The sequence below is a fragment of the Petromyzon marinus genome, chromosome 35 (genome assembly GCF_048934315.1).
Source record: "Petromyzon marinus isolate PM22_M1 ecotype Great Lakes invasive population chromosome 35, UKy_Petmar_22M1.pri1.0, whole genome shotgun sequence".
In the NCBI taxonomy this organism is placed as follows: domain Eukaryota; kingdom Metazoa; phylum Chordata; class Hyperoartia; order Petromyzontiformes; family Petromyzontidae; genus Petromyzon; species Petromyzon marinus.
The window spans coordinates 5,479,726-5,503,576 of NC_133701.1; the positions used below are offsets into that span (position 1 = coordinate 5,479,726).

The 23,851-nt window shown below is 50.1% G+C and overlaps 1 protein-coding gene across 2 annotated transcripts; it reads left to right on the top strand.

The window, feature by feature from the left end:
- Positions 1-8,718: 8,718 nt before the first annotated feature.
- Positions 8,719-23,446, top strand: LOC116948894 (GTP-binding protein Di-Ras2-like). 2 transcript variants are annotated; one of them, XM_076071872.1, is made up of 4 exons: positions 8,719-8,906; positions 13,749-13,888; positions 14,905-15,772; positions 17,179-23,446. In XM_076071872.1, exons 3-4 carry the CDS (start codon positions 15,635-15,637, stop codon positions 17,638-17,640), a joined length of 600 nt encoding a protein of 199 aa, XP_075927987.1. In that variant the 5' UTR covers positions 8,719-8,906; positions 13,749-13,888; positions 14,905-15,634; the 3' UTR covers positions 17,641-23,446. The 2 variants fall into 2 exon arrangements, with proteins under 2 accessions (XP_075927987.1, XP_032822011.1); XM_032966120.2 differs by lacking the exon at positions 13,749-13,888 and having other exon boundaries at positions 8,720-8,906.
- Positions 23,447-23,851: the final 405 nt, after the last annotated feature.

Below are 23,851 nucleotides of genomic sequence, written 5' to 3' on the forward strand. Positions count from 1 at the left end.
TGCGTTTTCAGCTTGCAACGCGTGTATTTTTTACACGATGTCCGACGTTTCGCCCCACGTCTTGGGAGCTTATTCAGGCACCGAAGAAGGAATTTGGTTCCTGATTGAGGAAGCAGCCAGCGAAATGTCATACATCGTGCCGAACAGCACACGGTGCAAACCCAAAAACACAATCGCAACAAACCTACCCAGTAGATTGACAGATAATTGTTTAATGGAACCAAGGTTGAAAGGTCATTCGTAATCGTTAATGTCTCCAGCTTGTGTTTGTTCTTTGATCCATGTTCCTCTTTCTGTCTCCCAGTCGAATTCCAAGCATGGCCTTCCTTGCTTATTTGCGGACTTTTTAGCTGCTGCCGTACACAATCGAATTGAGACAAATCGCCTAAATCACTCGAGCAGGTGATGATTTGTTTCAGGCCTACTCGCATATTTCTCCCAAAAGGCAGTGGCGATTGGAAGGCCATAAACATGGCAAGCCTTGTCTTGAGTTTGTTGGGTATTGGATTGCGAGGCCGCTGTTGTGGGCAGCGGAAAACAGTGCAGAAAAATCCATCGTCCTGTACATCTATGCCTCTTCGTCTGTGCCCCCCCCCCGCCTTCAACCCACATTGACCGGCATAGTGAATGAAGTATGATGGTCAAATAATCCCGAAGACACGCAGGCCATGTGGAGGCTATCGTTCGGTGATGGATTTGGACTACATGTACATTATCAAATGAAGACAGGAAATTTAAGGGATTGGGATATAGGAGGAATTCATCCGATTGGCTTTTAAAAACAAAGGCTCAATGGCCATGGCTCTGAGCCCTTTCGTCTGTACATGGTTTGGGAGTGAAGCAATGGACGGTTTAAATCACGCACAGCCAACATGAAGAGTACGAGGCGACTCAACATAAGAGGTCCATTAAAAAGGCAAACAGACATTTCTTTCTCTCTTCCCCTACCGATTGATAATAGTTACGCGTCTTATTAAGGCCATCACTGCGTGATCAGTGTTTACAAATTGCCACGTGTTCCAACGGCGTGGCTCAATACGTTGAGTAATGGCCGGTGAATACATTGCAGTGAATTAATTGTGCGCCGCCGAACGGAGTGTGGTGTATAATTTTGAGAGCGGGGGAAAAACATGTTTGAACCGATCGTTTGAGCATTACATTTGCGTTACAAAAATGTATTGTGGCGGTTGGGATTTTTTTCGACCTGATATCCAAACAAGAAGATAATCATTTAAACCTATGAAGCCACGCGTGCGAGGCGGAAAAAAATACATCCAATACCGATAGTCCACATTTGCTGTACAGCCTTCTGGAAATCCAGGGTATGGCACCCACGGGAAGGGAGTTTCACAACATTTGTGTGATCCACCGACACTCGGTGCCTCCACCGTGCTGGATTACAGGCCACGTGCAAAAAAAAAATTCGGTCAAAGTTTTTGTGATCACTGTTACGTTGCAATTATGGCTTTATTTTTTGGTGATTTGGAAAACGTTTTTTTGGTTTGGACATGTTTGTTTTGTTGTAGTACGGAGTTAGACTGATGGCCTTAATCTAAGTTTTCTTGTGGTTGTTGTTGTTGTTTGACTTGCATCCCACTGGGATTTTTTGCACACAGCGTTGGTGTACGGTGCTTTTTTTCAGGAATATTTTGCTGTTTTTTTCTTGGATTTTCTGTTTGCACAGTCACATAGTCACTTTAAGATGTTTTTCTTGTTCGTGTTTTTGTTTGTTGTGGTTGCACCCGATTCAACAGCTGAATGGCTCACAGGCTATACCAAAAATAAATAAACTGAAATAAAAATAAAACTGAAACTGAAAAACGTGCAGAGCCACTACCGCCCGGCGAGATGGTTCTCCAACCGCAGTACTTCATCTCTGGATGTTTGGACAAAGCCAATCCAGAGCGGTTAATTCTGAGAAACTGGTGCATGGACTGGCAGGATTTGAAAGGGGCTTCCCTTTAAGCAATGTTTCCTGCCGAAGCCTATTTTCCTTAACAGTCAATGATTCGCATTTTTTCCATGATCTGTGTTAGCGTCTCTGTTCGCTTCTTTGCACACTTTTCAGCTTTTATTCCGTGAAGTAATTTATTCAGCAAAGCCTGACTGACAGAACACCTTTTCCAAATATGTATTTCGATGTTTGGCCGAATCCTTTCTCATGGATTTGTCATACGAGTGGAAATCGGGAGTCTCCAAACAAACCCATCATGCCTACGAGGATATAGCATTCAACATAGTCTGCACAGATGGGTTCACGAACCTCCTCGTTTCACCGACATCCCCAGAGCACTTCGCAGTCAGCCGAGCCGATTTTTTTCGAGTGCAAATCCACGCGATCCACCAACCCTTGCCAACAAAGGGTCGTATCTGAGGATTGCGCCATCATTCCTGATTGCGCATCCCTTCACAGCTCGATTGGACTTGATTTGGAGTAATGTGCTGGCATATCCGCATACAATAGCCTAGGCCCGTTTTCTAGCACTGCTAATTGATGGGCGAAAAATTCCCGATCCCATGTTATATTCCCGAGTCCTTTCGATCAATGTATAATGGAGTAGAGGGACTTCCCACTCATTATCACCAGCATCGGTAGCAGTAGCCGTGATAAATCCACTGTCGGATGAAGGCTTTCCCCAAACCGACGTCATCTCTCAGCTTTGCGATGCAATAATCCGTTTGGAGTCTGCACACGAGCTCATTGTATTGCTCCATCTCTGCGGTGGACGAAAAAGCGGACTCTCCAGAGTGCTATGTTCTTTGCCTACCACTCGACCACCGGGCATCGTTTCTTCTAGCGGTGCGTCCTGACAAAGCCCTCCCACCTGTTATTTATCTATGAAAAGGAGCTTTTATAGCTCATCGGATTCTTCCAGTATAAAAAAATATTATGCTTCTGATATTTTCTGGGCAGTCAATATGGTGTCTCTGACTTTCGCTCTCTAATCCACGTGTTCGTCTGTCTCTCGGTGTGATTCCAAGCGTGCATCTTCGCCATGCTTCTTTGTACTTTCAGCTTTTGTCCCATTTCCATTGCCAATGTCCTAGCTTCTCATGGACATTTCATCGCAGGTAATATAATGCGGGACAATTCACCAATTGCAAACGTTCTTATTAGGCACGTGATCACACACACATGCGGCCAATTAACCTGCTGTTTCAGTGGCCACGGTACAGATGTCCAGTGAATGTGTTCAAGCCGCTTATTTAGATGAAGGGGGGAAAAAATATATTTGAACAAAACTCCGTTCGAATGAAGCAAAATGTCCCCAAATTATTTTAGCGAAAGCGAGGTCCTAAGCCAGTATAATTGTCAGTGTGGGAACACTTTAGCCGTGTAATGATACTTCAATCCACCCATTGTTGTTTCATTTCGTAGGGCATCCTTTTGTTCAGCAGTCTTGGGAATTAGATTTTATTTGTGGTCAATTTGTTGTTCTCCCGAGAGTAATTTGGAGCGTGGGCAGAAAACGGGGCATCGTTACAAAAATAAAAACCAATTCACACATACACGAGAGAATACTCCATTTCATTCGGCGATACACAACAGCCTGCCTCTTACCTACTTGCTGTACTGTGGAGGATGCTCGTGAAGGACGCTGCTACTGGGCAGTTGGAGGCAGTCGCCCTTCAGCAACAACGGACGGCAGAGGAGCGACGCTCATAACAACGAGCGGAGCGCCGGGTGGCTAAAACGCTCCATGCAAGATCTCACCTCGTGGAGTTGCAATGATCATGAGAACGGTGAGGAATCAGCCCAGAACTACACGGGAGGATCTTGTCAATGGGACCATAGTCACCAAGAAAACAATTGGTAACGCACTATGCCGTGAAGGACTGAAATCCTGCAGCGCCCGCAAGGTCCCCCTGCTCAAGAAAGCACATATACATGCCCGTCTGAAGTTTGCCAATGAACATCTGAATGATTCAGAGGACAACTGGGTGAAAGTGTTATGGTCAGATGAGACCAAAATGGAGCTCTTTGGCATCAACTCAACTCGCCGTGTTTGGAGGAGGAGGAATGCGGCCTATGACCCCAAGAACATCATCCCCACCGTCAAACATGGAGGTGGAAACATGCTTTGGGGGTGTTTTTCTGCTAAGGGGACAGGACAACTTCACCGCTTCACAGGGACGATGGACGGGGCCATGTACCATCAAATCTTTGGTGAGAACCTCCTTCCCTCAGCCAGGGCATTGAAAATGGGTCGTGGATGGGTATTCCAGCATGACAATGACCCAAAACACACGGCCAAGGCAACAAAGGAGTGGCTCAAGAAGAAGCACATTAAGGTCCTGGAGTGGCCTAGCCAGTCTCCAGACCTTAATCCCATAGAAAATCTGTGGAGGGAGCTGAAGGTTCGAGTTGCCAAACGTCAGCCTCGAAACCTTAATGACTTGGAGAAGATCTGCAAAGAGGAGTGGGACAAAATCCCTCCTGAGATGTGTGCAAACCTGGTGGCCAACTACAAGAAACGTCTGACCTCTGTGATTGCCAACAAGGATTTTGCCACCAAGTACTAAGTCAAGTTTTGCAGAGGGGTCAAATACTTATTTCCCTCATTAAAATGCAAATCAATTTATAACATTTTTGACATGCGTTTTTCTGGAATTTGTTGTTGTTATTCTGTCTCTCGCTGTTCAAATAAACCTACCATTAAAATTATAGACTGATCATTTCTTTGTCAGTGGGCAAACGTACAAAATCAGCAGGGGATCAAATACTTTTTTCCCTCACTGTAAGTGTAAAGGTGGATCTTGGTGTCGCTACCCTCTGCTGAGAACTACGTTCTCTCGCAGCCTTTTAACACCTGCAATGCACAGTGCTCGCAATGTATGACAGCCAGATGAACACGCTTCCGACTTCAGTGGCAGCCCAGTATTTAGCTGCGCGAGGGAGAGCGACCCTTGACTTCTGGCTGCAGGGGCTTAGAGAGAGGGAGAGCGCGTTTCTGCTTAAGCCTGATTATGAAGATAGCCTCTCTCTAAGCCTCGGCACTAGGGCCCCATCTGTTGGTGCAGGCTTAATTACGGATTGCTCTCGTTAATTGTTGGGATCTAAGCGACTTCTAAAATCCAGCGGCCACTGCCATCGTTGTGGCCGAGTCATTCCCCGCTGTGCAGTTGCCCCTTAATTCGTCAACATCGAGGATCAAAATGCCGTCGAACTCAGCCGTCGCTTCCTTCCCTCCGCCGAAGTTATCGTCGCAACACAGTAAACACCCGCGGTGTTCTTCACATATCTCTCTTACAATGGCATCACCACCACCACAACCATTGCCTTGGCTCTTGGTCTTTTCCTTGGCCGCTGGCCGCTGACCTCTGGGTGCCATTTCAATCTCCGATTCTGCTTCTGTGACCTGCCCTCCTCCACCCCGCACGCGTGTCCCACCCATCGCAACCGCACCGTGAGAACTCCACCCACGGCGCCTTCTTTGCCACATTCTACTCTCAGCCCTGCGAGCCGCTGACCCAGCAGTCATAGGTGCTCGCGAATATCATTGTTACCGATAATTATTGACTACCAATTATTATCCAATCTACCGGGCATATGTGAACACTACTGGACATCTGTGAAAATGAGCTTCATAGCTCATCGGATTCCTCAAGTATTGGTAAATGTTTTTCATTATGAATTTCCCCAAGCAATGCCCTAACTGGCAAGGTCTCGCTCGCTCAGGTCGAGCCGTAGTCGAATTTGGTGAACGAGCCTGGGTAGCCACGCGGGCTTGCCAGACGTTCCTGGCGCAGGGCCGTGTGGTGTGCCAGGCTGGTGCCACTCAGCACTGACGCCTCCCTGACACCACCGCTGACCTCTGGTTGCCATTTCGAAATTCCCGGTGGGATTTTCTCTCCGGGCCCTCGGCTTTTCTCGCGCAGGAATCCAAACTCTCATTGGTCGATTTGGTCAAACATCCCAAAGCGGGGCTCTTCTAAAAAAAAAGGAGGGTGATTGAGGCTCGGTGAGGCTTTCCTGAGTAAATAAAAGGTCATTATTAATAAGTAATCGCCACTATTTACTTGATTGCCATTTGTTTTCCAATTTCGCAAACGGCGTCGTGTTGTCATTGGGCGCATACTGGAAGTGTCCTTCAGGAGGCTCTCGTGGTGAGCAGAAAACGACACTGGGAGGTGACGTCCAACAGCTGTTTTTATCTTCTTCACACTCGAGAGCGCGCCTTTATTTATATGACCTGCAAAAAGCGTTTGTCACATTGCAGCCAAATATATGTTCTTTGATTGTCAGAGGGGGGAAAAAATAAGACAAATTAAGTGACAAAACTAATTGTATACGATAGAATCGTTTTTGTGTGTGTGTGTGTGCAGTAGTTAGTGACCGGGCTGAGACCATCACCTCGCCACAATCGAGAAACCGGTCTCACCGCGGTCGAGCAGCCGAGAGCCGGATTCAAGCTCAGGTGCTCTGCGTTGCCGGCTCATTGTCTCGGGCACGGAAAATTATGGCCTCCCTGAGCCGCCTGCAATTTGTATTTATTTATTTAACGAAGAAATTCAGCAGAATTGCACGCAAAATTAAATCGGACGTTTAAGGAACGATCGCCAAAACGTGGATCTGGCGGGCCGTTGCTGTTGGCTTACACAAACCTCATCATCCCAAGTGCTCCGTCCTCCCCCAGGCCTCCTCCACCTCGCCCCCGCTAAACCCAAACACCACCTCTCAACGTTACACCCCGCCGCTCCCCCCCCCCCCCCCCATTTCCAAAGCTCTAAATCATGGTCCTGCCGCTCCACACAATCATAATTTGAGGAGCGCGTGTCGGGAGAGCGAGCTAATTCCATGTAGCCATTTCGCGTTTACATCCATCGAGAACCCTTTGCCAAAGCCTCGAGACTGCGTGGTTCGAGACGCAAGACGATGGATGGGTTGGGGTGGTGGACGGAGTTGGTGGATCGCGTTGCGATCGAGCGTCTGACGTGACGAGAGACGTCCGTGCTGTGGCTGGTGCTTGTATTGCTATTGAGTTGTTGTTTTTTTTGCGAGGTATACCTTACCCAGGAAAGCCTCACTCAGTCTCGTGATTTATTTGATGCAGCTTGGAGTGTCCTTCCAAGCTGTCGCAGTCGGGGGAGGGGGGAGGGGAGAAGGTGGGGGCGACGATTGCCATGCGCTGAATCTTCACACGGAGTGACTTGCGGGTAATTTTAAAAATAAAAATTGTTGCATCCAATTTGTTGGGCTGGGAAGTGGGGTAAGTCGATCGTTCATCAACCCGCAGCGACCCAATGCCACGCTGATGTTTACGCACTGCGCTGGTAACCGATTTAATGCCTAGTCGACCTAGGGAAGTTGCCTGGGGGTAAGTTCTGCTGCAAAGGTTCTGTCCAGGCTAGATTCAGGTACCCACTTGCTACTGGGCCCCTATCTTGAACCCAAATCCGTCCATACGTGCTAATGCACACTGCATGTATGCATACATGCATATAGAGTAGAGTATACAATTGCACACATCTATATGAACACATATACACCAGGGATGTGTTCCAGATTGCCGTGTTAATCTGGCAATCTGGCCTTTAAAAAAAGTTGTGACCTTTCTGATGTAAGTGCCTGTTTCGGATTTGTCCGAAAACGTGAGGACGCACTTGACGTCACTTTTTTTTCCAAGTGACAAAAAATATGAAAACCGTTATCGTACAATTGCGTTAACCTTACTAAGATTACAATTAAAATGTGAACATCGTTCATAACATGTGAAAGTTCTTAAAGGGTTAATAACGCTGAAATCTGAATATGGGAAAAAATCAAATCTTAAATTATGCCTCAAACATCCCTAACACATACACAACCACACCAAAGACAAAGATCCCCCGTATAGCCTTATCATACTGTTGGGGCAAGTGCTGTTAGCGAGTAGGACCTATGAAGGCCGGCACGGCACACGTGGGGGTGGGTGGCTAGCACCACGCCCGGCCGCCTTTGTCTCCCTAGTGGCGATGTTTACAGACCGCACCAGCTCCACATTTGAGGCTGAGCCGACCTAGGGGATGCCCATGATCGGTCCAGATAATCGACACCGGTGTTGGCCGTGGAGTCAAACCCGGGCTGCCGGGTTCGTAGCGCAGCGCCCTAACTGTTATACTACCGCTCCCTTCAACTCAACACACGCACACACCCTGCACACGCACACACCCTCCACACACACACCCTGCACACACCCTGCACACACGCACTCTGCACACACACACGCACACACCCTGCACATACACACCCTGCACACACCCTGCACACACGCACACACACCCTGCACACACGCACACCCTGAACACACCCTGCACACACCCTGCACACACACCCTGCACACACCCTGCACACACCCTGCACACACACCCTGCACACACACCCTGCACACCCTGCACACACACACCCTGCACACCCTGCACACACACACCCTGCACACCCTGCACACCATGCAACACACACGCACACACACACCCTACACACACACCCTACACACCCTGCACACACCCTGCACACACACACACACACACACCCTGCACACACACACCCTGCACACACACACACACCCTGCACACACACACACACCCTGCACACACACACCCTGCACACACACACCCTGCACACACACACCCTGCACACACACACACGCACAGTCCCTACTATTCTTCCATCCCTGCCACCCCTCCGCCCCCGCGGCCTTCCCCCCTCCCCCCATCTCCCCGCCCGCTCCCCCCTCCCCAGAACCCCCTCCACCCTCCCCTCGCCGTGACTCCCGCACTGAGGAGCAGCAGCAGCAGGAGGAGGAGGAGGAAGAGAGGGAAGAGGGAGAGAGAGGGAAGGGGAAAACGCTTTCCATCGCGACTGCTCAAGACGCGGTCGCATTCCGGCGCACGCTCTCGGCGGGACGCGCGGCTCTCCCGGCAAGGTGAGGAGGGAGGGGGTTGATTTTTATGCTGCTGCTGATGATGTTGTTGGTGGTGATGATGATGTTGGTGATGGTGTTCATCATGTTGCTTTGCACCTCTATAGACAGGGCCGGCGCAGTAGCAGGCTGTGTATGTCGTGCTCCGGAACGTTATTTGTATGCTGTTGGGATGATGATGATGATGCTGCTGCTGCTACGGAGGTGATGATGATGTAGGGATGATGATGATGATGATGCAGCGATGATGATGATGAAGATATTGATGGTGAAGCTGCAGGGGTGTTGATGCTGCTGCTGTGGTGGTGGTGGTGGTGATGCAGGGATGATGTAGATTTGATGACCCAGGGATGATGTTGTCGAGGTGATGATGTAGGGATGATGGTTCTGCCGTGGTGAAGGTGATCCAGTGGGGATGCACGGATTATGATGTCGGAATGATGTTACGTGAATAATTATACAGGGGTGATGATACTAATGTAGGAATGTCGATGTAGGAATGACGCTGAAAAGTGATGGTGTAGGGGAGGTGCTGTCGAGGTTATGATGATGTCGTGGCGATGGTGATGATCTCGTGATCATGTTGATGGTGTAGAGTTGATGGTGTGCAGTATTAAAGTATCGTTGCACGGGATGTAGAGTGATGCTGTAGGGATGATTATGATGGCAAAGACGGGGTGATGATGATGATGTACGGATGACGCTGTAGAGAGCGTGATGGTAATGGATGATGATGGTAATGGATGATGATGGTCATGGATGATGATGGTGATTATATGTTCCATCGCTTTTGCGCACATAGCTTTTAGCTGAAGTTGGTACGAGCTATGTTGATGGTGTTGGATGATGGTGATGTGGGAGGTGGTTGTTGTTCTGGTGATGGTGGTGACGGCGGTGGTGGTGTTGTTTGTGGTGTGCGTGGCTGGTGGTGGAGGTGGTAGTGGTGGTGGCAGTGGTGGTGGTGATGATGTTGATTTATAGTGGTGATGCTGGTGGTGGAAGTTGTGGTGGTGGTGGTGATGGTCGTGGCAGTCGTGGTGATGTTGATGATGGTGGTAATGAGGAGGCGATTATTGTTATGTTTGATGATGATGGTGGTGGTTGTGTGATGGTGGTCACGGTGGGTGTTGGTAGTGGTGGACGTTGTTTTGGTGCTGAACAGTGTGATGGAGATAGGTGGCGAGTGATGATGGATGGACGTTTCTGTTGTGGTGATCGTGTTTTTTGGCGGTTCTGACGGTGGTGATGTCAATTCTGGTTGTGATGGGTGGCAGCGGTTGTTGTGGTGGTGGTTGTGATGGGTGGCATCGGTTGTTGTGGTGGTGGTGGTGGAGATGTTGGTCGTGGCGGTGGCAATCGTGGTGATGTCCTGGTGGTGGTGGTGGTGGTGATGGGGGGTTGTTGTTGTTGTTGTCGTCGTGGTGATTGTAAGGTTGGTGTTTGTATTGTTCGTTGTGGCAGTGGTGATGATGATGATGATGTTGATTGTGGTGGTGGTGGTGGTGGCAGTGACGGTAATGTTGATGTATAGCCGTGATGTTGATTGTGGTGGTGGTGATGATGATGATGTTGATTGTGGCGGTGGTGGTGGCAGTGACGGTAATGTTGATGTATAGCCGTGATGTTGATTGTGGTGGTGGTGATGATGATGATGTTGATTGTGGCGGTGGTGGTGGCAGTGACGTAATGTTGATGTATAGCCGTGATGTTGATTGTGGTGGTGGTGATGATGATGATGTTGATTGTGGCGGTGGTGGTGGCAGTGACGGTAATGTTGATGTATAGCCGTGATGTTGATTGTGGTGGTGGTGATGATGATGATGATGTTGATTGTGGTGGTGGTGGTGGTGGTGGCAGCGGTTGTGAAGGCAATAATAGTGGCGGTGGTGGTGGCGATGTTTGTGATGGGTGGCAGATATTATTATGGGATGATTGTGGTGATCTTGGTTGGTGGCAGTCCGAGTGTTGTTGCAGTGGTGGTGGTGGAATTTATCGTGGCGATATCGATGTGCAAGTGAAGTTGTTTCGGTGGTGGTGGTGATGATGGTGCTGGTAGTGGTGGTTGTGTTACTGGTGGTGATGGTGGTTGTTGTTGTCGTTGTTGTGGTGTAACACTTTGTTTGTAGCGTTGTTGTTATTGGTGGTACTGGTGGTGGTTTTTACGTTGGCCGTAGTGGTTGGTGGTGGTGGTGGTGTTGGGGGAGCGGTAGTGCAGTGGTTAGCGCAGCGGATTCACGAACCCGGCGACCCAAGTTGGATTCCCGCTCACGGCCACCAACAACACCAGTGGCGGTTATCTGAACCGGTCCTAGGCCTCCCCTAGGTCGACTCAGCCTCTAAGGAGTAGCTGGTGTGGTGTGTAAACATCGCCACCAGGGAGACAAAGGCGGCCGGGCGTGGTGCTGAACACCCACCCCTAATAATAATGAAGGCCGTACCAGCCAGCCCTCATGAATAGGTGCTCGCAAACAGCACGTGTCCTAATTGTCTGTTAAAGGCTGTGGTGGTGGTGTACAATGCTATTGTGGTGGTGGTGTACAATGCTATTGTGGTGGTGGTGTACAATGCTATTGTGGTGGTGGTGTACAATGCTATTGGCAATGCAATGGTGGTGGTGGTGTACAATGATGTGGTGGTGGTGGTGTACAATGCTGTGGTGGTGCTGTTACAATGATGTGGTGGTGGTGTACACTGCTGTGGTGGTGGTGGTGTACACTGCTATGGGGGTGGTGGTGTACAATGCTGTGGTGGTGTACAATGCTATTGTGGTGGTGGTGGTGGTGTACAATGATGTGGTGGTGGTGACCGCTGTTTATTGCTGCTCTTACAGTGGCTATGGAAGCAGCAGCAGCAGAAGCGTGAGAGACGAGAGGCATGGCTGGGTGCTTGATGGTTGTTGCCCCCTTGCTTATGCGGCACTCCCCCCCTCTCCACCATCACCACCACCACCACCAGCAAGCAGCAGCAGCAGCAAGCACACGAGCCGCTCGCTGTCGCATATAAACACTGCAGATTCCCTCCGTGATGATGTCTCATAGCTCAGCCACTCTCTCTCCAATTCCCGCTCTCTTCCTCTCTCCCTGGTTGCCTCTCTTATCCGAGTCCCCTCTCTACTATCCTGCCCCCCCCCCTCTCTCTCCTATCCTGCTCACCCCCCCCCCTTCTCTGTCCGCTTCACTCCTCGCATCTTGCCACCCCGTCTCTCTCCCCCGTCTCTCTCCTAGTCCCTCTCTCGCCTAGTCCCTCTCTCTCCTAGTCTCTCTCCTAGTCTCTCTCTCCTAGTCCCTCTCTCTCCTAGTCCCTCTCTCTCCTAGTCCCTCTCTCTCCTAGTCCCTCTCTCTCCTAGTCCCTCTCTCTCCTAGTCCCTCTCTCTCTTAGTCCCTCTCTCTCCTAGCCCCTCTCTCTCCTAGTCCCTCTCTCTCCTAGTCCCTCTCCTAGTCCCTCTCTCTCCTAGTCCCGTCTCTCTCCTAGTCCCTCTCTCCTAGTCCCTCTCTCCCCTAGTCCCTCTCTCTCCTAGTCCCTCTCTCTCCTAGTCCCTCTCTCTCCTAGTCCCTCTCTCTCCTAGTCCCTCTCTCTCCTAGTCCCTCTCTCTCTCTCTCTCCTAGTCCCTCTCACTCCTAGTCTCTCTCTCTCTCCTAGTCCCTCTCTCTCCTAGTCCCTCTCTCTCCTAGTCCCTCTCTCTCCTAGTCCCTCTCTCTCCTAGTCCCTCTCTCTCCTAGTCCCTCTCTCTCCTAGTCCCTCTCTCTCCTAGTCCCTCTCTCTCCTAGCCCCTCTCTCTCTCTCTCTCCTAGTCCCTCTCTCTCCTAGTCCCTCTCTCTCCTAGTCCCTTTCTCTCTCCTAGTCCCTCTCTCTCCTAGTCCCGTCTCTCTCCTAGTACCTCTCTCTCCTAGTCCCTCTCTCCCCTAGTCCCTCTCTCTCCTAGTCCCTCTCTCTCCTAGTCCCTCTCTCTCCTAGTCCCTCTCTCTCCTAGTCCCTCTCTCTCCTAGTCCCTCTCTCTCCTAGTCCCTCTCTCTCCTAGTCCCTCTCTCTCCTAGTCCCTCTCTCTCCTAGTCCCTCTCTCTCCTAGTCCCTCTCTCTCTCCTAGTCCCTCTCTCTCTCCTAGTCCCTCTCTCTCTCCTAGTCCCTCTCTCTCTCCTAGTCCCTCTCTCTCTCTCCTAGTCCCTCTCTCTCCTAGTCCCTCTCTCTCCTAGTCCCTCTCTCTCCTAGTCCCTCTCTCTTATCCTCCTCGCTTCCCCCTCTCTCTCGCTTCACTACCCTCCTCTTGCCTCTCCTCATCCTTTTTCCTCCCTTTCTCTCCTCTCATTTCTTAACCCCTCCTGGTGGCCCCACCTCTCCGCTCTCCTCTCCTTCACCCTCCTCAGCTTTCACTTTCCCACCACTCTCCTTTCCGTCTCCCATCTCCTCCTCTCTGCTCCTCTCTCTACTCCTTTCGCCCACTCTCTCCTCTCTCTCTTTTTTTTACGATCAGAGGAAACAAGAAGATGCTCGGTGTAGTCGGCACTTTGCTCCGTTCATCATTTAGTTTTTTTGTTTTTTTATGCTTTGCTTTATGTAACCCCCCCCCCCCCCTTTTAAATGAAAGAACCAACAAAATATAGTTTTCTTTTTTTTCTGCTCTCCTTACCCCTTCCCTCTCTCTCTCTACCCCCCTCTCTGCCCCTCCTCTCTCTCTACCCCCCTCTCTGCCCCATCTCTCTCTGCCCCCTCTCTTCCTACTCCATTTCGCTCTCTCTCGCTCACTCTCTCGCTCTCTCTTTTTTTAATAACTACGACAAGTGCTGCATCTGCACGCAGCCCTTCCCACAGTCAAACGGCCTCCGACGGGTAGCTTATATCTGCATGCAGAGCTCTCCGTCATCTGCCACCGAGCACACGGCCTCCTCCAGCGCCCACTGCTCCTTGAAGGCCGGCACGGCGTGGGTCAGCCGCGCATGGCGGAACTCCAGCCACACCCTGGCTCCGACCAGAGCGCGGAAGATGCCCAGGTTGCTAGCCGGACGTTGCCCCTCCAGGGCCGCCTTCCTCGCCCTGTATCTCCTCACCTGACTCTCTCTCTCTTTTGTTTACGATCAGAGGAAACAAGAAGATGCTCGGTGTAGTCGGCACTTTGCTTCGTTCATCATTTCGTTTTTTTCCATGCTTTGCTTTATGTAAACCCCCCCCCCCCTTTTTAAATGAAAGATTTCACAAAATATGTCTTGCTCTGCTCTCCTTACCCCCCCCCCCTCTCTCTCTACCCCCTCTCTCTCCTTCTACCCCCTCTCTCTACTCCCCCCCCTCTCTCTCTCTACCCCCTCTCTCTCTACCCCCTCTCTCTACCCCCCCTCTCTCTCTCTACCCCCTCTCTCTTTATCCCCTCTCTCTACCCCCTCTCTCTCTCTCTACCCCCTCTCTCTCTACCCCCCTCTCTCTCTACCTACTCCATGTCTATGTTCCCCCTCTCCCCCCCCCCCTTGCTCCTCGCCGCTCCCTCCTTTTTCTTGACTTTCGAGCCAAAATCCACTTGGATTTTAATGGCTCGAGAACCTGGTTCAATCGATCAATGAGACTCCCCCCGGTTGCCTTCACAGTGGCGCACAAACACACACTTTGCCTTGCATTCTCGCTCTCTCTCTCTTTTCATTTACCTCTCTCCTCACTTATCTCCTCTCCACTTCACGACAGCGATAATAATGCACAAGGTACGGCACCGTTATGTCTATCCACTGCTGGATGAATGGGGGCCACCCCCCCCCCCCTCTTCCCTCACCCTGCATGTGTGGGTCGACCATACTTCACCGCTCCGGTCCGTGTGCGTTGGTGAAAGCGGGGAGAATAAAAGTTGGAGCATAGCACGGTGCACCAATGGATAGTGATAGTATTGTCGTGAATTTATAACAAAAAAATAACAATAGTTTATTAATGTAACTACTCGGATTATAGTAATCATTTTGTGATGTGTGTAGATGAAAGCACAGGGCTTGTACAGGAGTCGAACATTAACTCTCAACCCCGTGGGCAGACGCAACGACTGGAGGAGCTGAAGCGACAAAGACTCAAGAAGCAGCAGCAGCAGCAGCGGCAGCGGCAGCGAAATAAATTCCACCAACACAAATGCCGGCATCAGCAACAGCATGGTCGTGAGCAATATCAGCAGCAGCTAGTATCCTCGGCAAATTGTAGCATCGTCACCTTCATTGTCGTCGTCGTCATGATCGTCATCGCAAGCGACAACAGGAAGCAGTCGTAGGTAGCAGAGGTATCGTCAGCAGCAGTGGCATCGTTATCGATCACGACAGCATCGGTGCCGACAGCATCGGTGCCAACGGCATCCTCACCACCACCAACAACGTCACCATCATTATCAAGAGCATTAGCAGTATCGTCGGCCATCATCACCATCAAGAGTAGCAACATTACCATCATGAGTTGTAAGTAGCAACAGCGGAATCACTATCATAAGCATCATCGGCGAGCGTCACCATCCTCTGTAACTTCGGCATCAGCCTAATCGTTATCAGCAGCAGCAGTATCACTATCGAAAGCAGATGCTTCATCATCAACTTCATCCTTATTAGATGCAACATCACCACAATTAACACCACGATCATCACTACCACTGGCATTGACGCCACCATCACCACCGCGACCAGCGCCGCCGCTGCCGCCACCACCACCACCAACATCGCCACCGCTGCCGCTGCCGCCACCACCACCACCAACATCGCCACCACCGCCGCCACTGCCGCACCATGCCAGAGCAAAGCAACGACTACCGCGTGGTGGTGTTCGGCGCCGGCGGCGTGGGCAAGAGCTCGCTGGTGCTGCGCTTCGTGCGCGGAACGTTCCGCGAGAGCTACATCCCCACCGTGGAGGACACCTACCGACAGGTATATGTTCCGCGAGAGCTACATCCACCACTGTGGAGGACACCTACCACTAGGTATTTGTTCCGCGAGAGCTACATCCACCACCGTGGAGGACACCTACCGACAGGTATTTGTACCGCGAGGCCGTCGGGCCGCTTGGAATAAAACAAATCTAAAACTATGAAACTAAACTCGCGAACTGTTTTTTTGTATTTTAGCAGGTAAAGCACACTGAGCTATACCCTATCGCTTTTTTTTTAGAAGCGACCTGGCCACAAATGATAGCTCAACGAAGTGGCTTATCGCTGCGTGGAAATTTAGAGCAGCCCAAACACTCTGAACGCGTGACGTTGATTCTAAATGTGGAGGGAAAAACCGGAGGACCCGGGAAAAAAATCCACACGACCACGGGGAGAGAGAGAGGGAGAGACACGCAAACTCCAAATATACAACAGGCATCAGGATTGGGATGATACCCACGACCTCCTGTATACCAGGCGAGGTAGTTAACATTTCGCCACCGCGCGTGGAGGCACGGAACAGAAATCCGCTCGTATATATTATTGTTCTATCGCCGCTTTTCGTGGCCGTAGTAAAGCTGCCAAACCCCTACCACCCATCGTCTCCACCCACCACCACTCCTGTTGCTGCGAGCACACTCCCCCACCACCACCGCTACCCAAACCAGCACAACCCTGAGTTTGTAGGAAGTAAACAGGAAGAGGTGGGGCCTATATAGGAAGGTGCCGGGTCCTAAAGAGGTTGAACCTCCATGGTTGTTTAAGACAAATAAACGCACGGAATCAAATTCGTGCAGTCGGCAGCGGCAATGCCTTTGATGCGGCCACAGGCCAACAAGACTATGTGGTCACCCAAGTTTGGCGTGCCGGGAACATGACTAATCTGGTTCGGTGAAGACTCACACACAGCCCCACGGACTGACATGAAGCTCCATAGACTGCATAGAGAATCACAGACTCGCATAGAAACCCACAGACTGGCATAGAGACCTGTATACTCGCATATAAGTCCATAAACATACGAAGAGCCCCATAGGCTCACACGTAGAGAGTCATATACTCACGTAGAGAACCACGGACTCGCATAAACACCCGTAGGCTCGCATAGAGATCCATAAACACACATAGAGACTCATAGGCTCACGCGTGGATCCACGTACCCGCACAGAGATCCATAAACATACGTAGAATGACAGATGCACACGGACCCATCGATGTACATAGAGACCCACAGGCTTGCAAGTAGACTCACGTGTGCAGGCACTCGCACAGAGACCCTCGGTCCGATTCGGCGAAGACTCCCTCCGCAGCAGACGTCGCGGGCAGAGAGGCTCGCGGCGGAAGGACGGACGAGACCGACGGTTGCTCGCTCTGCCCACCCACCCCCTGCCCCCACCCCTCCCGCAGGTGATCAGCTGCGACAAGAGCATCTGCACGCTGCAGATCACCGACACGACGGGCTCGCACCAGTTCCCCGCCATGCAGCGGCTGTCGATCTCGCGGGGCCACGCGTTCGTGCTCGTCTACTCGATCGCGAGCCGCCAGTCGCTGGAGGAGCTGAGGCCCATCTACGAGGTGATCTGCTCGCTCAAGGGCGACACGGAGGCCGTGCCCATCATGCTGGTGGGCAACAAGTGCGACGAGACGACCCGCGAGGTGCAGACGGCGGAGGGCGAGGCGCAGGCCAAGGCCTGGAGGTGCGCCTTCATGGAGACGTCGGCCAAGATGGACTACAACGTGCGCGAGCTCTTCCAGGAGCTGCTCAACCTGGAGAAGAGGAGGAACGTGAGCCTCCACGTGGAGGGAAAGAAGTCCCGCGCGGAGGGCGGCAAGAAGGAGAGGATGAAGGGCAAGTGCGTCGTCATGTAAGAGGGGATAGGGAAGACAACGACGATGATGAGAAGAATAATGGCCAAATTACTTTGATGAAGAGGTAGAACTTTGATGACGATAGGAATGGCCCAATGGTGACCACAAGGAAATCCTCATTATACAGAGGATGACGATGGCACATTTGTAGCGGAGGAAAACCGGTGGACAGAACTTAGTGATTGAAGGTGGTCAAGAGGGATTATTTTTATTTTATATTTTATTTTTATTGTTGTTGTTGTTCTTGCTTGTCTATATTTTTGTTTATTTTTAACTGAACACATTGAGATGTGCCCAATCTTCAGCAAAGGACCTCGAAAACAAACGCCTGATGTGCAATATGGGATATTTATACGGCTTAAAAGGACGTCGGTTCTTTTTTTTATTTTAGTGCTCTTAACAGTGAGAGGGATCTCATGTAACGCTTCTAGAGGACGAACCTGTTGGGTTCACCACTTCAGAGCCTCCGACCTCGTGGGTTCAGTTCCCCTCCCACACGGGGTGGTCCCCAAGCTGTCCCGCGTGTTCGCCGCGGGAGCGTCGCTCCCCACGCAGCGCTGCACGCTTCGGCGTCAACATCGACACCATCATCACCATTAACATGACCCCTGCCATCGTTATTTCCACTACCATAATCATCGCATCCATCGTCGTCACATCATCAGTGAGTATAACTACCATCGTCAACATCACCACGGTCATAAGCAGGACCGTGATCATCATCATTTCCATCAACGTCACCACCGTCGTCGTCGTCGTCACCACTGCCATGATCAACATCACCGCCATCATCATCATTACCATCAACGTCACCACCGCCGCCGTCATCGTCACCACTGCCATGATCAACATCACCGCCATCATCATCATTTCCATCAACGTCACCACCGCCGTCGTCGTCGTCACCACTGCCATGATCAACATCACCGCCATCATCATCATTACCATCAACGTCGCCACCGTCATCGTCACCACTGCCATGATCAACATCACCGCCATCATCATCATTACCATCAACGTCACCACCGCCGTCGTCGTCGTCACCACTGCCATGATCAACATCACCGCCATCATCATCATCATTTCCATCCCTCCTGGACAGAGACACACGTGCCTGCAGGACCACCTCCAGAGATTTGGGCTCGGCAGCAACGAGAGATCGATTTATGCGGTCGGCAGGGAGTGTAACCCATTGCTTTTTTCGGTTTGGTTTGGATTAAATCCAAAACCAATTGAACCGGTCGCAATTCAACAGGTTCAAGATAGACTCTCACGGGTTGATTCCGGTTTTACCGATTTAAAACAATCAATAGTCTCAGCCGGTTCAGTTTACAAAGTGTGGGTTAATGCATTCGACGTTGTACATCATCTTATCTGATTCATAGAGTCCCTTCACTCGAGGCGCTTGACGCCGCTTACAAAACGATGACCGGATGATGTCGTTGGCAGGGGTATGCGACAAGTGTTGAGGAGGAATGAGCGACAGCGATAGAGGAGTACTTCGGGATCAAGAAAAAGGATAGGGGAGGGACGGGAAGGAGTGGAGGGGCGAGGGGAGGAGAAGAGGACAATAATTGGCAACATGAGAAGAGGTGTGTTTTAAGAGAGGAACAGATCAAGGTTAAGGAGGGGGACTGTTTAATGTACAGGGCAGTGTTAAGCTATGGTAGTGTTGAGTCTATCGACAGTGTTGAGTCTATGGGCAGTGTTAGTATATGGTACAGTGTTGAGTCTATGGTACAGTGTTGAGTCTATGGTGCAGTGTTGAGGATATGGTGCAGTGTTGAGACTATGGTGCAGTGTTGAGGATATGGTGCAGTGTTGAGGATATGGTGCAGTTTTGAGGATATGGTGCAGTGTTGAGACTATGGTGCAGTGTTGAGTCTATGGTGCAGTGTTGAGGATATGGTGCAGTGTTGAGACTATGGTGCAGTGTTGAGTCTATGGTGCAGTGTTGAGACTATGGTGCAGTGTTGAGTCTATGGTGCAGTGTTGAGTCTATGGTGCAGTGTTGAGTCTATGGTGCAGTTTTGAGTCTATGGGCAATGTTGAGTCTATGGGTAGTGTTGAGTCTATGTGCAGTGTTACTCAATGTAGAGGGGAGGTTAATTCTAGTGGAGGGGTTCAAGGAGTCAGAAGGACCGTAACAGGATTGGGTAGGGTGTTACCCCCAGTTAATGCGCATGCCATAAGTTTGCCTTTTTTAAATATCGAAATTATTATTGACTCCAGTGTAACCTTGCATTCCAATCGCCAAAAAATTATAATTTCGCACAGGGTCAACACAGCAGGGATAATTACTTGGACTCATTTTCAGTGCCTGTGTTTATCTCCCTTTTGTCTGGAATTTGGTGATTTGGTCTGTACGAATGTTGGACTTCTTTCGCACCGTACGTAACCAACTGTGCTAATCGGAGGTGGTCAAGGGCTGAGTAACAGTAATAATGCAACCAATTACAATAGGGTTAGACTGGCTTCGGTAGAGAGCAACAGAGCTCCCCAATTTAAGATATTTACTTTGAATCCCAAGGGTTAACTGGGCTCCATCATCACCATTATCATCATCACCATCATCACCACCATCATCATCTCTGCAGAGTCGATCAACTACAGGACCACTCGGCGTGGGAAGTGAACGGCGATCACCGTGCCGAGGTCAGGTACATCCGTAATTGGCACGGAATGTCCGCTGACGGCTGTCGGACGATGAACGTATGACACATTTGAAGTCTGGGGGGACGACGACGACACTTCGGTTGAAGAAGTGATTGTGTTGTTTATTTTTTATGTGGAATCGCACCCTTGTGTATTCTCGAGGGAAACACGTGGATCTGATTGTTTTGTATTGCATCACAAAGCCCACGATGGTTACTATGACTACTGCTGATGACGACGATGACGTCGACACACGTCTGGCCAATCGCTCCCAGCCCTTGCACGCGGTGTCACCCCCTCCAATATTGTGTAAATCCAGATCACATGCCGAGAGACGTATACCCCCCCCCATGTATGCCGGTCTCTCATCACCACACGCGTCCCCATCCCTCATACTCCCGTCTACCACTGCCGCCACTCTCGGGGTAGGGTTGGGCAACTTGAAAGTCCTGGCGTGGCAGCACGTGGCTCGCGTGAAGGCGTTGTAGGTGTAACGAGGTCGCGACGGAGGAGGGCGGAAGCCATGTGATGCTGATGATGAGACGAAGAGAGTCCTTGACGGACAAGGTTGTGTAGCAAGGGGAAGACCTCGTGGTGGTGGTGGTGGTGGTGATGAGATGGTAATGTTGGGTATTGAGCTTGCAACAACGTTGAGTTCTAGCAGAAGGAAGGAAGCGATGGCGAGATGAGGTGGCATCGACTCCTGACCGTGGCCACGCGGCTTGCATGTTGCATTGGTATATGTTTTTTCTAGGGACATGATGACAACAATAATAATAATGACAACAATCATGACGTAAATTATTTATTTAGCCACAAAGATTGTTTCCTGCCACATGTAAAATAAACACTTGTCGTTAATTGGCCGAAAACATCTTGAAATAAAAACTCAATGTAGCAGCAGCGGGACCCTCCTGCAAAAATAACAAATAAATGATCGCATTCAAAGCTAAAATATATAATAGGCTCTGATTCCGTCACTGGCTACTTGTACGTATGTTAGGTTGAACTTATTTCACACCGTACGTAGCCAACCGTGCTAATCGGAGGTGCTTCTTCAGAGCACGTGCCGAGTCTCAAGACTCGTGCTCAGGAGGGTCATGCACTCGGATGTTTGGCCAATTACGATGTCAGTGAGTCTTCTCCTTTACACGCACACAGTCCAAATTGTATGTAACTTATGGGGGGGGGGGCAGTGGTAACTGTGTCTGTGTTTGTTGCACGGAGAAGCACGTGGGCTGGTGTCTAACCTATACTCTGAAGCACGAGGCCTATACCCTACCTGTATGCTATAATCTTGTTTTGTACTCAGTGGGGGAGGGGGGGGGGGGTTGCTGACGTGCTGAAGTTTCATGCGACCGGTCCAATGTACCGTAATGTGTGCTCTCTATTTAATTAATCAACTCGTGAGGAAGGGGAGGGTTTCTCAATCCCATATACATTTATGGGAATCATAAATTCACATGTGCATTCATGGGATCATAAAATCCCATGTACATTTATGAGATCATAAAATCCCATACACATGGGGTACAAAAAGACTCCATATAGATGTATATGGGATCATACAATCCCATATACATTTATGGGAATCATAAATTCACGTGCATTTTTGGGATTATAAAATCCCATGTACATTTATGAGAACATAAAATCCCATACACATGGGGTACAAAAATTCCCATATAGATGTATGGGATCTAACAATCCCATATACATTGATGTGGTCATAGAATCCCATACACATTTATGAAATCATAAAATTCCAAGACATTTATGATGTCACATATTGAAAAAAATCTCCACGCGCGTGTTTGGAATGGGACTGCACCGTGTACATTTATGGTGATCAGAAAACTCCTACGTGCGGTATTATTTATGGTATCGGACAACGCCGTGTGCATGTACGGGATCAATAAACCCACCGGGCACAATAAGTCTGCACGTGGCGGTGGGGGAGCGATGGATACCGAAGCGTTCGTGGCGCTGAGATTCACCAACCCCCACCGTTCCCTCGGCGGTGGCGGCGATCCGGACCTCACGTTTCGCCATCGGTTATTTCGAATGAAAATTCATCTGTTTTTTTTGTTGTCTCGGCGATGTCGTGTCCGATTCGTACCCACCCGTGCGATCTTGTCTGTGTGTGTCCTGTCTGTACGTCTCTTCTCGGTTGCCTTGTTCCCGTACTGTCCGTCTCGCTTGTACCGCTCGGCTCATTCTGTGTCCGTCTGAATTTGGTTTCTCTCTCCCTCGTTCCATGAGCCCCAAAAAGGGTCACGTGTTGCGTCATCGATTTTGCGCAAATCGAGAACGAGCAGTCCTCGCACGCACGGTTCGTCGAAGCCTGCATCGTGATTTATAAAGCGATTGATCGATTAATCGCTGCATCCCGTAACACGCGGACACAGGGGGATTCACACACACACGCTGTGCTGGTGTTCATTACGTGCGCAGTGTGTGGGTAGTATCCGTGTGTGTGTGTGTGTGCGCGTGTTGCATCAAATGACAAGTGGGAAATTAAAGACAGGCCCTCCCGAGTGCGTCTGTGGCCATGCAACCGAAACTGCGGACCTTATCGTAAACCCAAGTGTGGTCTGCGCCCCTTCAACAGAGGAGGAGGAACAGCGAAACGACACCAACTCTCTCTCTCTTTCTCCTGAAGCCCCTCTCGCCGTGGCCAGCAGCGGCACCTCGACATTGGCATCGAGCTCCTGGACCACGTTACCCTGCGCAATAGTCGAAGAACGTGCTGAGATTCTACCAATGCTTCAAGCGCAGTTTGCGAGCACCTATCAGGGCCGTCACAAGTGTGGAGAGGGGGTGTTGTGGCCAGCACCAAGTACGCACGACCGCCTCTTTGTATTCCCCTTACTAATGTTTGCACACCGCACCGAGTACTGTACTCAAGGCTGAGCCGACCTAGGAGGTGCCCATGCCAGATTCAGAACCCAATTTGCCACCAACGATATGAATTGCATGGTTAGGAATTGAATCTGGGTGGCGATGATCATCTGCATCGTGTTAAAGTTCAGCTCTGTGTCACCCTCCGTCATATATATAAATCAAACATAATATGAATGACAAACGTAACAATGTATTTTAACAATGTACATACAATATGAACGATCTTTCATTAAAAAAATGTCAAAGACTGCGCTTAATTTGAATCGTTCTTACTCTGTGTGAATGTGTGTACAGAGTAGTACCCCATACGCCAGCTGAAGTGCGCTGAAGCTGTGACGATCGGTGCTTTAAAGTCCAGGCCAAACACATTTACTTCTCTTCTGTTTAGTTTAATTGAGTTTAGTTTTGTCATTACCATCAGCGCTTTCGACTGAGCTTTGTTGCTGATTGTGGCGCGCATTCTAAAAAAAAATTGTTTGATGGATTGACCGTTTTTATGTGAAGTGTCCGAACTGTTTATAAACTCCTTTCGTTCGCCCACAAGTCACGGTACAGAGTTAATTCAGTGATACTCCACCTTCAGAGTCGAGCAGGGGCTGATTCTCACCAGGAGGAACCAGAGCCCTATGATTTGAATATTAATAATGATGAT

What these genes read in the sequence shown, in the direction of transcription:
- LOC116948894 (XM_076071872.1), top strand. Translation starts at nt 15,635, where the DNA reads ATGCCAGAGCAAAGCAACGACTACCGCGTGGTGGTGTTCGGCGCCGGC. An exon ending in TGGAGGACACCTACCGACAG is followed by an intron (nt 15,773 to 17,178) that starts GTATATGTTCCG and finishes CCCCTCCCGCAG; the next exon opens with GTGATCAGCTGCGACAAGAG.